At 31.4% G+C, this 17,996-nt stretch overlaps 1 protein-coding gene across 1 annotated transcript in view; it reads left to right on the forward strand.

The window, feature by feature from the left end:
• LOC142334221 (short-chain specific acyl-CoA dehydrogenase, mitochondrial-like) overlaps positions 1 to 17,996 on the forward strand; it is a 67,724-nt gene that overhangs the window by 1,945 nt on the left and 47,783 nt on the right. Inside the window, exon 2 of the mRNA XM_075382071.1 lies at positions 484 to 626. Within this exon, the coding sequence (XP_075238186.1) occupies positions 484 to 626 (143 nt within the window). The remainder of the gene's footprint in view (positions 1 to 483; positions 627 to 17,996) is intronic.

A 17,996-nucleotide genomic window follows, 5' to 3' on the forward strand; every position in this document is an offset into this window, starting at 1 on the left:
TTTGTTTGTATTGTTGATTTCACTATATAAACTTGCAGCTTCTGCATGGGGTGTGAAAAGGGGATTTGTAACATATGAAAAATGCCATGTCTGGCTGGGGATTGAACTTGGGACCTCCTGATAAAAGGCTGAGATGCTATTATTCTACCATGGAGATCGGCAATAGGTTATAGGGCTGCTAATACAAGAAGAAAAGAAAGAAAACTGTAATGAAATAAAACTGGTTTATTTTAAAATTGTTGATTCACTTAATAATTTATTCCCAGAATTTTCTACTGGAAACCATTGATTCATTCGTAGTTGATTTGTTGTAGCAGATCCTACTTATATAAGAACCTCTCTTAGAGAAGTTTTATCTGTGCAAGTTAATGCTAAAAAGGAGTTCTGTTGTTTAATTATTATATTTACTATTAGTGTGCATCTACTATACTGTTAAATTATTAAATTTGACATACATTTATTTCAGCTTTGTGTTCATTTCAGTTAACCTTTGTAGAAGGCTACATATATCAAAGTTATCAGAAACTCACCAGATGTTGCAGAACACGTGTCGTGAATTCTCAGATAATGAACTTAAACCTATAGCAGCAAAGTTAGACAAAGAACATTTATTTCCAGCTGAACAGGTAGTTTTATGAAACACTATTATAATATTTATTTTCCTGAGTATTGTTGATATATTTTGTAGAATATATCAAAGAAAGTTCATAGTAGTCATTATTAAGATATTTTTCAAATATCTGTTTGTATGTATCCATTCTTAGCTACTAAGGTGTCTCAGCCTCTCCTGTGCTTTCATCATTAATTCTACACAGAATTAGGAAGTTGTAATATGCAAAAAATATATGTAAGTATAATTGGTGAGTTGTTTTTTCTCCTTCAGAATTAAATGGAGACCGATACATTTCTTAGATACAGATACGCTATTAGATTTTAACACTTTCAGTTCTATCCTCTAATGTAGGTTCATTATTTTGGTTTTATCATTGCTATGCTAGAATGTTCTAGCATTTTTTTTCAATGGCATTTGTCTGTTAAGACTAGGTCATTTTCATTGCCTAGCTTATTAAAATTCTTTGTATTTTCAAGCAGTTAAAAATTAGCCAACTTTCCAGATTAGTTAATTACTAATAATTAAATTAGTAAATCACAAATTAAGGGGTCCCCTTAATTTGTGATTTAATATTAGATTTTTAGATTTAGTCCAAGTATCTCATATTAACTTGAGTGGTTACACTTGAAAAGGAGAAAATAATAAATAAAACTCAAGGCAAGTACATTATTAATCTTTATATTTTACTCAAAAATTGTAAAAGATTAAAAAATGTTTATTTTACAGTAAAAATTTACCAATATTTTGAGTATATAATGTGTTTTACCACAATTTTTTAGACACAAATGCATTTGCTGAACTTTAGTTACTAAAAATTTAATCACCAAACAATTAATTTTATATTTATCACCTAAAAGATTTTGTTGGTTATTTCTTATGATTAAAACTAACTATAAAGCTGTACTTTAGTTTCATATCATCAAAGTAGAAAATTCACTTTCTTATAGCTCATGTAAATATAACAACTGAGTCCAGTTTCTGCAGTAATCCTACAGCTAAAAATTTGAACAGATATTTGTTAAAGAAATTGAAGGTAATTTTTTTTTTACAATAGTAATATAAGTAGTTTTTGACAGTCATCTTATTTAAAAATTGCAACAGTGAATTATGATAGAAAAAATAGGTAAAAGTGGTAACATTTCTGTTTTGCATCAACAAAAGTGGGAATTAGAAATTAATTCCTTCCATTACTGGAACCTGCTTAAGCTCATGATATTTAAAGACATTGATATGAATTTTTGCTTATTATTTTTAGAAACACACCAAAAATGATTTGGGTAATTAGCATATTTTTTTGAGTTGGTTTATTGATAAATTTTTACTAGTAGTAAAAAACATCATTTACACATCCAAAATCTTACAAATCCCAAATCCAAAAAGCTATTTCAATTCATAATTTGTCTCCTCATCCTGCAGCAGATCTGTCAACAATTTTTTGGTGGAGGAATCAGAGACATGTTTTAATAGAATGAATTCAGCTGTAATAGAACCATTAGTCAGTATATTATTGAAATTTTCTAAGCATGTTTAGTCAGCACTAACTTTTATGATAAATTCAAAAACATTTTCAAATGCTCTTGCAGTATTATTTCTTGTCAGATGTTCTTGCAGGCTGTTGAAAGATCCCACATTTGTTACCATTTTAATATATTTTTACTAGAATTTTTTTTCTCTAATTTAATGAGAAGTGATTCGATGATAAAATAGAAAGGCTTCATCTGATGGTTACATACTATAAACATCTACTGAGAATCAATACTTAATTAGTCCCATAATAAAAAAAATCATAAGTCAAGTAAGGTACAAAATACAATTATGATTAACTTTTATTTTGCCAATGAGTGATAAATTGAAATTTGAATTTTAAAAAAATGTGTTTTATCAGAACTGACTGAGATTTTTTTTCACTTTATATTCCATATTAAAGTGAATTTAAAACAATAAGTTTTTTACGTTTCAAAATGGACCATGTTTTGAAAATTAAGTTTAATTATACAAAGTTTCAAATTTTACAAAATTAAATTTTTTAAGGGATCCCACGTAACATGACTCAAACTCTGAAAATCATAATATTTGCTTCTGGCTCCTAAAAATAACAGATTTTATATTTTGTTTTATGTAAAGGGTTTTGAACATGTACAGATTTTCATACATTCATCTTTAATGTCTTAGTGTAATTTTTTTTTTTACTTTTCCTTCAAGATAGTAAAATCATAAAAAAGGAAAAAAATGGTCACGTTTTATCATTTGGGGATGAGAAGCTTTAGAGTGCTGTAAATAATTGGTTTTAAAACTTTTTCACCATTCTTCACTTTTTATTCAAAATGTTTTTCACTTTTATTAAAAAAAAAAAGAATGGCTTGGGTTGGTAAGTGATTCCTAAACTCCTTGACATTATTGAGTCATTGAAGATTAACATGTCCTTAAAAAAATGATGTTGGTTAAAGTTAATTTTAAACAACACAATTTTATTTGTCTTAAAAACTTGAGTACTCGGGAAGACAATATTGCTCAAACTGTAAATATCATACTTTTTAGTGACCTCCCAAGAAATTATTAAAGATGTAATCACTTGGACAACTAAATGTAATACAACTAGATGTAATCACTATTGTTTGTTAAATAAAATTTTTCAGAAGATAAATACATTTTTAGAAAGAATGAATGGTCTTAGTTTTTTTGAAGGTAGAACACATTTCAAATAAAATGATTTACATGGTACAATACTTAATTATTTTTAATTTAGAATAGCTGGAATATAGAGGCTCTTGGAGGGCTAGAAAGTCTGAACCTCTTGGATCCTTTGATGGACAAGGTAGCTTCTTTTCCTAATGTGTTAATTTGTTTTAATATAAAACTCATCTTCCTCTATGAATCATGAGACCTTGCCGATGGTGAGGGAGCTTGAGTGCTCAGTGATAGAGTCGCTAGACTGAAGGTGCAACCATATCGGAAAGGTATCTGTTTGTTGAGAGCCTGACTAAGGAATGATGATAAGAGCCAGATTAAGGAATGAAAAAAAGGGCAGCAACTTTTTCAGTAGTTTATAAGGGCGTAGGTCAGGAGGACTTAAACGGCCATATAAACATAACTCAATCTTCTGAGTACTGCACAGCTGAAAGGAATGGAATACTGCAGCTGCTTTTTTTCCAAGAAAATGTAACCCTCTGCATTTTCATGTAACAAGATGGAGGCGCCTTCCTTGGTAAAATATTCCATAGGTTACCCCATTTGGATCTCCGGGTGGGGACTACTAAGAAAGGAGTCACCAGAAAATTTCATGATGAACAAGAAAATAGGGAAGAGAGTAGAGTGTTTCAGAATGCATAACAATAGAACCATTGTAATATGGATAAAATCAAAACCTAAGCCGACAACAATTGTTAATGTCTATATGCCTACAAGTGCCCATGATGATGAGGTAGAGTGTGTATACGAACAATCAGACACTATAGGGTTCAATTGTCTGTGATGTGTTTTTTTATGTGATTGGATGTGACTGGCTTTGATGTGATGTGTGGAGTGTGCAGCTTGATGTATGTTTTCTGAGTAATGATTGGATGTTGTGGAGTGTGTGGTGAGATTTAGTTTGATGTTTGGTATCTTTTGGGTGTGAGGTCCATGTCAGTTGACTGTGGTGTCTGAATGTGTGTAAGGGTGTATTCCCCCCTTCCTGAAGTAATGCACACCAGCTGTACCAGGAAGGGTGGGGGTTTAGTCGGTAGTGCGCAGGAACACATACGCATTTAGTAAAATATTACAGAACCTGTCAGTGAGTCCGACACTGTCCAGGGGCCTGTCAATGGGGTTCTTCCATCTCTTTAAAAGAACAAAAAGAAATGTGTATAAAGAAATTGACGAAGCAATTCAACACATAAAAGGGGATGAAAATTTAATAATAGTTGGAGATTGGAATGCAAACATTGGAAAAGGCAATTATTGTTGGTGAATATGCGGTTGGGTAAAAGGAATGAAAGAGGGGACCGACTTATACAGTTTTGCGTGAAGTATAATTTAGTAATTGCCAACACCCAGTTTAAAAATAATAATAGAAGAATATACATATGGGAAAAGTCAGGTGATACTGCAAGGTATCAGATAGATTATATCATGGTTAAGCAAAGATTTAGAAATCAACTTGTCAACTGCAAAGCTTATCCTGGAGTAGACATTGATGGCGACCATAATTTAGTGATAAGCAAATGTAGATTGGGGTTTAAAAACCTGATGAAAAGGTGTCAGATGAATCGGTGGAATTTAGAGAAGTTTGAGTAAGAGGAGGTAAAGAAGATTTTTGAGGAGGACATTGCAAGAGATCTGAGTAAAAAAGATAAGGTAGAAAATGTAGAAGAAGAATGAGAGAATGTTAAAAAGGAAATTATTAAATCAGCAGAAACGAACTGAGGTGGAACAAAGAGAACTGGTAGAAAACCTTGGATTTCAGATGATATATTGCAGCTGATGGATGAATGTAGAAAATATAAGAATGTTAGTGATAAAGAAAGTAAAAGGAACTACTGACAATTAAGAAATATTATAAACAGGAAGTGCAAACTAGCAAAAGAAGAGTGGATTAAAGAAAAGTATTCAGAAGTGGAAAGTGAAATGAACATTGGTAAAATAGACAGAGCATACAGGAAAGTTAAGGAAAATTTTGTAGTACATAAATTAAAATCTAATAATGTGTTAAACAAAGATGGTACACCGATTTTTAATACGAAAGGCAAAGTCGATAGGTGGGTGGAATATATTGAAGAGTTATACGGAGGAAATGAATTAGAAAATGGTGTTTTAGGGGAAGAAGAGGAAGTTGAGGAGGATGAAAGGGGAGAAACAATACTGAGATCTGAATTTAAAAGAGCACTAAAAGAGTTGAATGTCTGAAAGGCTCCTGGAATAGATGGAATACCTCCAGAATTACTGCGCAGTGCAGGTGAGGAAGTGATAGATAGATTATACAAACTGGTGTGTAATATTTATGAAAAAGGGGAAGTTCTGTCAGACCTCAAAATAGTGTTATAGTCATGTTATCAAAGAAAGCAAGAGCAGATAAATGTGAAGAATAAAGAACAATAGCTTAACTAGTCATGCATCAAAAATCTTACCTAGAACTGCACAGAAGAATTGAAAGGAGAGTGGAAGAAGTATTAGGAGAATACCAATTTGGTTTCAGGAAAAGTATAGGGACAAGGGAAGCAATCTTAGCGCTCAGATTAATAGTAGAAGGAAGATTAAAGAAAAATAAATCAACGTACTTGGCATTTACAGACCTAGAAAACGCATTCGATAACGTAGACTGGAATAAAATGTTCAGCATTTTAAAAAAAGTAGGGTTCAAGTGCAGAGATAGAAGAACAATTGCTAACATTTACAGGAACCAAACATCACCAATAATAATTGAGGAACATGAGAAAGAAGCTGTAATAAAAAAGGGAGTCCGGCAAGGATTTTCCCTATCCCTGTTACTTTTTAATCTTAACATAGAAATAGCAATTAATGATGCTATACAACAATTTAGATCCGGAAAAATAGTACACGGTGAAAAGATAAAGATGCTACAATTTGCTCATGATATGGTAATTCTAGCTGAGAGTAAAACGATTTAGAAGAAACAATGAACAGCATGGATGAAGTTCTACGCAAAAATTATCGCATGAAAATGAACAAGAACAAAACAAAAGTAATGTAATGTAGTTGGACCACTGAATATAAAAATAGAAAAGATTATGGAGGTAAAAGAATTTTGTTATTTGGGAAGTAGAATTACTAAAGATGGACAAAGCAGGACCAATATAAAATGCCAAATAACACAGGTGAAGTGAGCCTTTAGTTAGAAATATAATTTTACATCAAAAATTAATTTAAACGTCTGGAAGACATTTTTGAAGGTATATGTTTGGATCGTTGGTTTATATGGAAGTGAAACTTGGACGATTGGAGTATTGGAGTACCTAAGAAGAAAAGATTAGATGCTTTTGAAATGTGGTGCTATAGGAAACTGTTAAAGATCAGATGGGTGGATAAAGTGACAAATGGAGAGGTGATGTGATAAGTTGATGAAGAAAGAAGCATTTGGAAAAATATATTTAAAAGAAGAAGCAGACTTAGAGACCACATATTAAGGCATCCTGGAATAGTTGTTTAGTATTGGAGGGACAGGTAGAAGGGAAAAATTGTGCAGGCAGGCAACGTTTTGAATGTGTAAAACAAATTGTTGGGGATGTAGGATGTAGGGGGTATACCAAAATGAAACGACTAGCACTAGATAGGGATTCTTGGTGAGATGCATCAAACCAGTCAAATGATTGCAATTTACTCTACTATTAATATTATACACAATAATCAACTTAACTATAATAAACACACTTAAAAAAATAATATTAATTTTCTAAACCAAATTAATAATCAAACAAATTTAACAAAAACATGTTATTTATTTTTTTATTTAAAAACATTTTATTATATAAACATTTTAATAAAAACATTTTATTTATTTTTTTTAAGACAAAAAAAATAAATAAATAAAACTCATTTTATAAAATTTTGAGTAACTCATACTTCAAATTTTGATAACGTAGTGGATGGGAAAAGAGACCAATGAGGAGCTGGAATCTCCCCTTCTAATTTGTAATATTTCTGTTTTTTCTTTAGGTAGATCACATTTTGATAGACAGATTTGAATGTCACAGTATTTAATTTTTTCATGGGAATTATTTTGGGGGAAGGTCGTGGATGATTAAAATTTTCTCAACTGTAGTAATGGTATGGTTCTATTCTGTAGAGTGACATTACAAAATTTTATAGATGGGAGAAAAACATCTTTCTCTCAGTAAGATATAGGTTCTCGGTTTTCTATACAGTAAAAATTCTCAAAATACCATTAAGAGATTGTTTGGGGGTTGTTGGATACCATGGAGCAGCTGGGGGCAATAACTAAATTTAGTAGATAAATTAAATTAGAAAATTTATTGTTTTAAACATAAATATTTTTTTGTCAGAATGTTTTGAGAATTCAAATAATTTATCATATTGACCACTTTGCTAATTAAATTAGCAAAGTGGTCAGTATAAATTTGGTTGTTACGTTGTTAACCACCAAAACATAATAAAAATAAAACCAAAAAAAAACTAATAACAGTTTGTATTGTATTAGTTTTTAAAACTAATAGTTTTCATAATATGCATAAGTATTGTATATTGTTATAAGTACGAGGTCTGTTCGAAAGTAACCGAACATTTTTAATTATGCGCCGATAGAGATATTTAGTGACGTGCGGTTGGCAGCATTGTGTTCAGCATAACCTCCTCTGTAACCACATGTTTTTGGATTGTTCATATCTCGTTTAGGTTTCGTGTTATTGTTAATCTAGTGCAACTTGTTTAAGCGTTATTAGAGATTTTTGTAATATGATTTTCGGGAGCAACGATACAACGTCAAATTTTGCGTGAAAACTTTTACAGAAATGTTTCAACTTTTGAAATAAGCTTACGGAGATGATGCTCTGGGTGGTACGCAATGTTAATGATTTTACGATTTAAAAGTGGTCGTCGGTCGATCGAAGATGACCCTCGACTTGGAAGGCCTTCGACTTCAACTGATGACATTCGCGTTCAGAAGACGATCTGTTGCATGCAAATCGCCGATCGATTGTCAGAGAACTTGGAGAAGAGATTAGCGTCTCGATTAGATCATGCCGTGGCAATTCGGCTGAAAAATTGAACATGCATCGAGTTGTAGCCAAATGTGTTCCTCGTTTGACGACCGAACAGCAAAAAGAACATGGAGCGGACGTTTTTCGGCAACTTCTTGAACTAGCCTATGACGATGAAACATTCATGCAAAGGTTTATAATGGAAGATGAACGTTGGTTTTGCGGCTATGACATCGAGACAAAAGTTCATCGCAATGGATCGGCAAAGGATTTCCACGCTGCAAGAAAGCATGTCAGTTTCCATCCGATGTCAAAGTGTTGCTCTCTGTATTTTCGATTTTATTGAAATTGTGCATTTTGAATTCTTGCCTCGAAGTGAAACAGTGAACCTTGCATACTATCAGGGCGTTTTACAACGGTTACATGAAAAAATCCGTAAAAAAAGACCTGAGTTGTGGCGAGACAACTCGTGGTTCCTTCCCCACGACAATGCGTCCGCACACTCGGCTTTATCAATTGGTCATTTTTGTGCCAAAAAACAGCTCCCTCTGCCTCCGTACTCGCTAGACCTGGACCCTTGCAATTTTTTCTTATTTCCGAAATTAAAATCTGTGATGAAAGGACGCCGTTTTGAGACTATTTATAACATTAAAGCAAAATACTTGCATTTTGGCGTTTCTTGGAACCTTTTATTTTCATCTTTTATCATTCTCTCTCTCTTATAATTTCTTCAGTTTTAATCCTTTTTGGACTTGTGTGAACCATTTGCGTTTAGACTTTTTTACTTGGGAAAAATTTGATTAATCAATTTGTTATTCATTCTAAACAAATGGGAGTAAAATGCAAATATATATATATAAATACACACAGGACCCATAAAGTCTTTCCATGATTACAAAAATTTATTACAAAAAAACTATTACAGTTGTAGTTGTGGGGTTTGTGGCAAAAGAAAGAAAAAATTATCAAGTTATTTTTACCATGTCAATAAAGTTCAACATGTGCGCCTTTTGTCGCTCGTAGAATGTCCAACCGATAATCAGTTTCACGCGATGTGTTGGTGAAAATGTTTTCTGTAATACTAGCAACAGCTTCAGTTATTCTCAGTCTTCATATGTCCAGATCAGGTACTGGTGTTGCGTAGACTCTGTCCTTAACATAACCCTAGAGGAAAAAGTATAAGGGAGTTATGCCTGGTGATCGTGGTACCAGGAGTGGGATCGTCACGCCCAATCCATTGCTATGAAATGATTCATTCAGAAAATCTCGGAACTAGTAATTCCCAGTGTGGTGGTGCGCTATCCTACTGGAAAATCTCCCTAGGTTATTTAGTTGAGGTATAGCAGAGTGTTGCAGCATATCCAGGTAAATGTTAGCTGTTATTTATTGTTTACTCAATGAAAAAGAAGAGACCAGTGATTCTGTTGTGCATCAAATCGCACCACACATTCAGTTTAGGGAAATGTCTAATTTTTTTTCTGGTAAAGTTCGGATTTTCGTAGCCCCATATTCTGTGGAAAGTAGCTTCGTCTGAAAAACACACGCGCTGCAGGTACTAATTGTCGTTATCAATCCGTTGCAAAATCTCGGTCGCAAAGGCAGCACGACGAGAACTGTCATCTGGTTGTAGATGTTGCAATATCTGAACTTTATGCTCGTGTAACCTTAGTTTCTGGTGTAAAATTTTGTGTACTGTTGACCGGGGAATTCCTAGTTCACGAAATACACGACAGGTAGATTTGGGCAACCTCAACCTTCTCTTCACTACCGAATGGCCGCCCTGTAAGCGGATGGTCGACTACACTTCTACTGTCCTTAAACATTGCATACCATCCAACGAACCTCTTGCAATCAAGTGCTGGCCGTCCGTATTTCCTTCTAAAATGTCGCTGTACAGTAATCGGTGATTTCGACTCTTGATACCACAACACTCATTGCGCTTTCTCTTGGATTGACACAGTTTTATAAAAAAAATTCATCACGTGCCCTCCACTTTGCCTCTACCTGCAACAAACCAGTAAAAAAAAAAAAAATGGATAATTTGTTCTTTCTTTTGTCACAAACCGCACAGCTTGAACTGCAATAGTTTTATACACGGCGCGCGCACAGTTGTATCACGAAGCTTTCCTGGGGCTTTCATAACCTATTGTACTCGTGAAGATAATGCAAAAAGTTCATATAAACATATGCTCTAAAATCTTTCGTTTGCAAGTTACGACTAGTGAAAGATTTCGCTTGGATTTCAGCTATCCCGGTGAAATGAGGTCGTACTGAAATTTTTAGGACGTTAATTAAAGGCAGAATTAGTAATTTCTTATGGTTGACCCGAAAAATCGAATAAAATAAGTTCCAGAATCGTGTCTGCAGTTTTTGGGAAATATGGGCGGTGAAAACCAATAAATTGGGGTAAAAACCCTGTTTTTTATGTTTGACGTACAATAACTTGGTTAAATGGGTAAAAAACATGTAAAACTTTTAAACAAAACTTGTAGAAAATTTAATTCTTAAGAAAATGGTATAAGATAAATGAAATAAAACAAAGAAAAGTTAGAAAAATTGAAATTTAATTTAGAGACGGTACACTTGACCAAAGTGTTTTGTACGTACCAGATTATAATAAATGTTCAAAAATGAGCCAGCCATTTTCACCACATTTCTTGGCACGCTTCTCTACTACATTTGTTGCTCGTTTTAGTTCGTCAGTGCTGTCCTTAAGTTGCTCAGACGCATCTGTAATGTGGTCAATTAATTCCTCACGAGAATATATTTTTGTTTTGTATACAATATTCTTCATCCATCTCCAGACGTAAAAAAGGTGTTAGAAGAGGCGATATTGTTAGCCAGTTATGTGGACTTCCATGACTCATCCATCCGTTTCTAAGGGAAATGATTTAAGTGAGTGGAAACGGCACAACAGAAGTTGGGAGACGCGCCGTGTTGCTGGAAGTATACCTTTGTCTCGGCGCTAGAGGAACTTCTTCGGCAATACGTCTTGAAGAAATTGCAAACAAATCTCAGCATTTAACGGGCCAGCTAATGTGAACGGTCCAACTAGTTTTGTGAAGAAGACTGTACTATGGTGCAGTCTTCTTCACAAAGCTAGTCAAACACTGATTTTTCCGTCAATGTATGCATTAACGGAAAAATCGGTGTTGAAAATTACCTTCCATCGTTTCATGAGGATTTACTTCTGCTCCTGTATGTTCACTGCATAAGTTGTTGACGCAAACTCGAGTGAAATTTGTCTTGTCGGTAAACAAAACATACTTGCAGAGTTGTCTGTTTGTATTCCACCTGTTTCAGAACAAGCGAAACGGATAGTCTTCTGGGTATAGATGTTGAACTGGCTGTGTATGATAAGGGTAAAACTTATTTTAATTGTTCTCCAAATCATCAAATGCGAAACTCCAATCTCCTTAGAAAGACGTCGCGTACTGACGCCTGGACTGCACTGAACTGCACCGATAATAATTGACAAAATTATTTCGTCCATAACAGCGTCGGGTTTGACAAATTATTCGTAGCTGGTACGAATACTAGGTAGTGAACATGTTTCCCGAAGATTGCGAAAAGTCGTGCTAATTGTTTTGGAATCTGCTGTGATTCGGAAAACGAATTTCATATTCTGCTGTAGCATTACCATTATACACGCTCAAAATGATTACCATATCAGCGTATTCCTCTGTTGTAAATAAGTACGGCATTTTTTCAATGGCAAACCGATCACGTTCAAACGAAAATTCACAGAAAACCTTCGCTAACGATAGCAGTTGACGGTACCCGATATACTTACAGAACGATTAAAACACTGGTACAGTATTGCACATTATTGACCAGTTTTATTATTTTATTGCCAATGTTGAAGTAACGGTTTTTCAAATAATGTATTATATTTCTGTTATTAATAAAATAACTATTATCTAAGTAATTTTTATTTCCAAATTTTTTTTGTAATTTTCGGTGTTTTTTTAAAAGTTTTATAACAGTAATTTTTACAAACTTTCTACATCAAAAAAGAGTATGGATTTCGTTTACATTAAGTAACTACTTTTCTGAAAAATGTTGTATTCACTTTTTTAAATGAAATTCAAATTTTTCTAACTTTTCTTTGTTTTATTATCTTATTTTACACAGTTTTGTTCAGAATTAAATTCTCTCCAAGTTTTGTTAAAAATAATTTATTTGTTTATTGGCTATTTAACAAGTTGTATGTCAAACAAAAAAAAAAAAAAACGGGGTTTTTTACCCCAATTTATTAGTTTCCACCCCAGATTTCTCAAAGAATTCATCAGATATAGTTCTGGGACCTATTTTATTCAATTTTTCATTTCAAAAACCTTGAGAAATCACAAATTCTGTACCTTAATTAACGTCTTAAAAATTTCAGTATGACCGACCTCATTTCACCAGGGTAGCTGAAATCCAAGTGAAATCTTTCACTAATTGTAACTGACATTTGAAGCATTTTATGTTTATAGCATATGTTTATATGAACTTTTTCCATTATTTTCTAGGGTAGAATAGGTTATGAAAGTCCCAGGAGAACTTCGTGATACACTCTGTATTGAGTTCATGAAATTACTGCAAAAAATTATACTAATAAACAATACAATACTATAATATGCTTCAAATAATAATTGAGATTAAAAAAATATCGATTAAAATAATTTCTTCATGAATTAATAACAGATTTCTTTACTAGTAATAAATATCTATATATTATATTGTTTTTAGTATATTTACATGTATGTATACTATCACTAAATATATACATATATATATATATATGTATATATCACTAAAAAAGATCTAATCACCATGTAGAAACTTTGTGTAAGTACTCATAGATAGAAATTAGATTGTTGATACTACTCAATCTTCTGATTAAGTTAATTTTACGCCTGCAGAATTTGTTTGTTATTAATCTATAATTTCTAATTAAAAATTTATTATATTTTTTCTATCATTCAAAGGTGGAGATTTGTGATACTGAAATAATGTTACTACTTAAAATGAATAAATAAAATATTATTTTCTATTAATTAATTTGTATGATAGTAAGCAATGTTACATCATATATGTGTTATTTACTTGCTGATAACCTTGTTTTATTTTGGGATATTATCATTAAGAGCTGTATAATGAGGGAGTAACAATAATTTTTTATGAAGTGGAAGTGGAAGTTGAATAATACCATTGTAAAAGATTCATAACTTAACATTTTTGAAGCATTAGGAAGTGTTGTTTTATCTTTCTACTTGCATACAACAATACATCAGTTTTTGGTGTGTGATGAATTTTTGGAATTCAGTAATATTTAAATTTCTTTAAACTCAATCTGATTGATGAAGTATTATTAATTTTAGTTGTTTTAAATTGTTTTTATAAATATTGACAAGAGTTTAATACTTCTTCAATATCTTTGCTGTAGCAGTCACTGTTAATAAATGTTATGTTGACAAGGTCTTAATTTTTTAGTTAACATTTTTTGTCTAAAACTCTATCTTAGATAACAAATCTAAATGTTTAATGAAAAATCAGGTCAAGTTAATTCTGAAATGAAAATCAACTGTTAGCCAGCTAGAATTTTGATTCCACTTAATTTACAAAACCCAGCTGATGTAATTTATAAATTTGAGAAGACTAATTTTTAAGACACTAATAATATGTGAAAGAAGAGTTCACTATCAATTATTCCAAGCTGTGATTTTATCTCCAATTTTATGCTAAATGCATTTGCTGCTAAATATTTTACTACTATGCTGTGTGTTCTTATTCATACATTTACTTTTTTTTTTAGTTTATACTCTAAATTTCTGTCTGTTATCAAATAAAATGTTATTACTAAGGGAAACAAATTATTAAACATTGAAATTTTAGACGGATTAAAAAAAGAAATCTGATATGGACACCTTGATATAACTTCCTTGTACGCCTATTAAATTACATATTTACACGTTTTTTGCTGCACTTCATGTAAACTTATTTCATTTGAAAGTGAGGTATGATCCTTCAATTTTTTAATAAAGTGGACAGTTACACAATTGCTAAAATATTAGTTTTTATTAACATCAAATATTTATACAATTATTAATTCCATAATCTTACCTGAAATATTAGGATAAAGTAAAAGTCCCTTTATTACTCTTTAATTATATGTAAGTCTTATATCTAACTAATACTATATTTTTTAGAATATTATGGTGCAACCATCAACAAAATGAAAACAAACAAAATAGACCAAAACAAACGCATAAATAAAAAATTATGTATTTATACAGGAGAAATGGAAAACCAAGTAAATGTTACCTATTCACACATATCACATTTTATATTTTTATATATCATATCATATTTTATATTTTTATATATCATATCATTATTTTATCATTATTTTATATATATATATATATATATATATATATATATATATATATAATATGAAAATAAAAACAAAATTGGAAAAGTTTACTAAATTTTTAGTTTACATTTTTAACATGTTTTTACTGGGTTTAAAATGAGTATGGTATTGTAGGGTTTTTGTCTTTGTATATTTATTACAAATTTATAACACTTATACAATTTGTGAATTTTCAGTAAGTCTCGCATCTCACTAACAAGGGGAAGGCACGGGCTTCAGGTCACAATTTGAACCATATTGCATGTGTGAATAGTACACGTGTCTTCATCACAAATTACTAACACCCAATATTCAACTACACTCAAGAAAAATGGCGCTAAAAGTTTCCTTAGATTCTTACATTAGTTTATATATTAATTTTGTTTCACGTCGCTCAAGTAGATATGTAGTGTAAGTGAGAACGTGTTAGATCCGTAACCATGCACACATCAGTTTGAATGCAACTACACATCAGTTTGAATGCAACTACATACACATATTTTTTTTTAACTTTTTTTAAAAATTTAATTATATTGATTTATTAATAATTATTAACCTCCGATTGTAAAAGTTTTTGAATTAAAATGAAAAGTACATAAAATTTTATTTTACTAATAACCTCTAATTTTTTCTCAGATTTTTTTTTATTGTTATTATTGAATATTATTTAATGTTAATTTTTTTTTTACAATCGGAAGTTAATAATTATTAATAAATTAATATATTTAAATTAAAAAAAGAAAGTTAAAAAAAATATATGTATATGAAGTTTGTTTCAAACCGATGTGCCTTCCCCTTGTAAGATCCAAATATTTCATTAATTAAAATTTTATTTGGCTATAACTCTGGAACCAATAAAAATAAGTATCATTTATGATATATCATTGAAAAGCTCTCAACACGGGCTTATTACTGCAGTTTAGAAAAATGTCCAAAGTTCAAATGTTTCAAAATTGAAACCCCCTATACATTTTTGGCCCAGTCAATTGCAGTCAAAAGGGGAGGTGCACAGCTAGATGGTACAACAGTCTTAAATACAAAATTTCAGTATTCTACAGCTAATCATTTTTAAGTTATGTGAGATACATACATAAGTACTTGCGTATATTCAGACGTCACGTCGAAACCATTCAAAACGGATTCTGGGATGGTCAGAATGGATATTTCCATTGAAATCTGAAAACCGAATTTTTTCGCGATTACAAGTACTGTAAACTTGCTCCATTGTAAAAAAATAAAATTTGTTCAATGGAGTAAAAAACTGATAACAAGAATGAATCAAAGTGGAATTTTTTTTTAATGTAAGATAATTGCTAGAAATATTGAAATTCTTTTGTCTGTTGACTTTCCTTCCACTTTTGGTTTGAATATGGCAAAGCTTTTTCTACACTTTTTCTTAGTAAAAAATTTCCTTATTTGTAAAATATTTCATTATTACAACAATTAGGCAAAGTTCCCCCTTCCCAGAAAGAGAGCTGTAACTCCTAGAAATAGTACTGAAAAAATTTAATAGCTGTTTCCCTAATGCCAATAAAAGATATAAGAAAAAAGAAAAGGTTCAGGGTATAACATTCTGGATGAATATTTTTAAGAATTTCATTTTCATTGCTAATATTTTGAATGGTAAAGAAATTAGGAAATTAGATTCATCTTTAAACCCGCCTCAGCAATTGTATTATACATTATCCTGGCATAACAGAAACTTCTATCCAGAGTGTTAGTGATTTTTTTCGGAAATGATTCAATAAATTTAGATTGCATGAGGAAAAATTCTGCACATCATCTATAATTTTCATTCAAAAGGTTTGAAAATATTACATTGCATTTATTAAGGTCTGATAATATTATGTACAAAAAACAGAGTGAATGGTTTATGTTTTTTATGAAACAGATTAATGATAATTTTTGAAAAAAAAAAGATTTATTCTTCAGTTATATACTTACTGCATATCTTATAATGTAAACTCTTCCATATGCATTATTCTAAAATATTTTATGTACAAATGTAGAATTTTTACCCTTATTTCACTTAAAATTTTAAATAATTAAAATAAAAGTCTGATGAATGTAACCTAAATAATAAGAAATTGAAATCTATGAAAAGTACATGGCGGAATTTTCATATGATTGGTATACACTATATAAGTATTGGTTGTAATTTACTGTTATTTCCAACCCTGTGAATCATATTTGCCAATTAATGCATTTCTAACAACAATTTCCATGTGATGCAAGACTGAATGTTGCCCATTTAAGTTACACCTCTGCAGTGGCTCATTGAAAGGATTAGAATTTTTTATTGTGTACTTCTGAAATTCATGATCTCTTAATTACAATTTTATAAACAGTTGCCATACATTGTGATGTCTTTTGCCAAGGTTTTGATGATGACCTCAAGGGTTTTAAAAACCCCCTAAAGGTTAGATATGAAGGGGGTGGCATGGCGACTACAACTGTCACATGGTGGGTGTCTTCCTCTATGGGGTCAGAATGATAGAAACATTCATTAATAGAAACGAGTTTTTATTCATTTTATGGTTACAGAACATTTTATGTACATGATAGAAAATGATTTTAAAAAAATATTGCTTTGTCTCCTAAAAAAAATGTTTGCTTTCATATTATTTTTTGAAACAATTTCACAAATTCAGATCAGGACACATTTAGCTATTTTAATAAATATGAATATGTCATTGTTGTAAATACTTTAAGTAGTGTCTAATACATTCTACAAATTTGATTAAACTTATCAAAAATCATCTGATCTATTATTTATTTTTTAATCTGATTAGTAAACTAGTACATATGAAATCTTTGAATTACTACTGCTAAAAATTTTATATCAGTGACTCACACCTCTGGAGAAGCAGTACTATCTGGCATGTAGTAGTGGCTTGTAAGGAGAGGTTCAAGACGTCAACAACTCAAGCTCATCCTTTATATGGCTATGAACCAGCAAGGCCATGGCTTAGGTCAAGAAAGAGTTTCCTGATGACCACTCAGGCAAGCAAGACATACTTTTTGGCATACAAGGGTTGCACATCTCAAAGGGTGGAAAAGACCATTGAACAACTTTTCCCTGGACGCAAAGAGGACTAGATAACTTGGAGATTTCTAAATAGGCTGCACTAAGGTGTTACAAGATGCAGGAAAAACTTACAGAGACGGGGTTTCACTATGGACGCTTGAATGTGACTGTGGTGATGCAGACTACACCTAATAAATATATACATATATACACGTACACAAACATATTACAAATACACAAAAATCACTGTTAAAAAAAAAGAAGCTATTACAATTTGAACTTTGCACAAAAATCTCCAAGCCA

Source organism: Lycorma delicatula, chromosome 1, assembly GCF_047948215.1.
Source record: "Lycorma delicatula isolate Av1 chromosome 1, ASM4794821v1, whole genome shotgun sequence".
Taxonomy (NCBI): domain Eukaryota; kingdom Metazoa; phylum Arthropoda; class Insecta; order Hemiptera; family Fulgoridae; genus Lycorma; species Lycorma delicatula.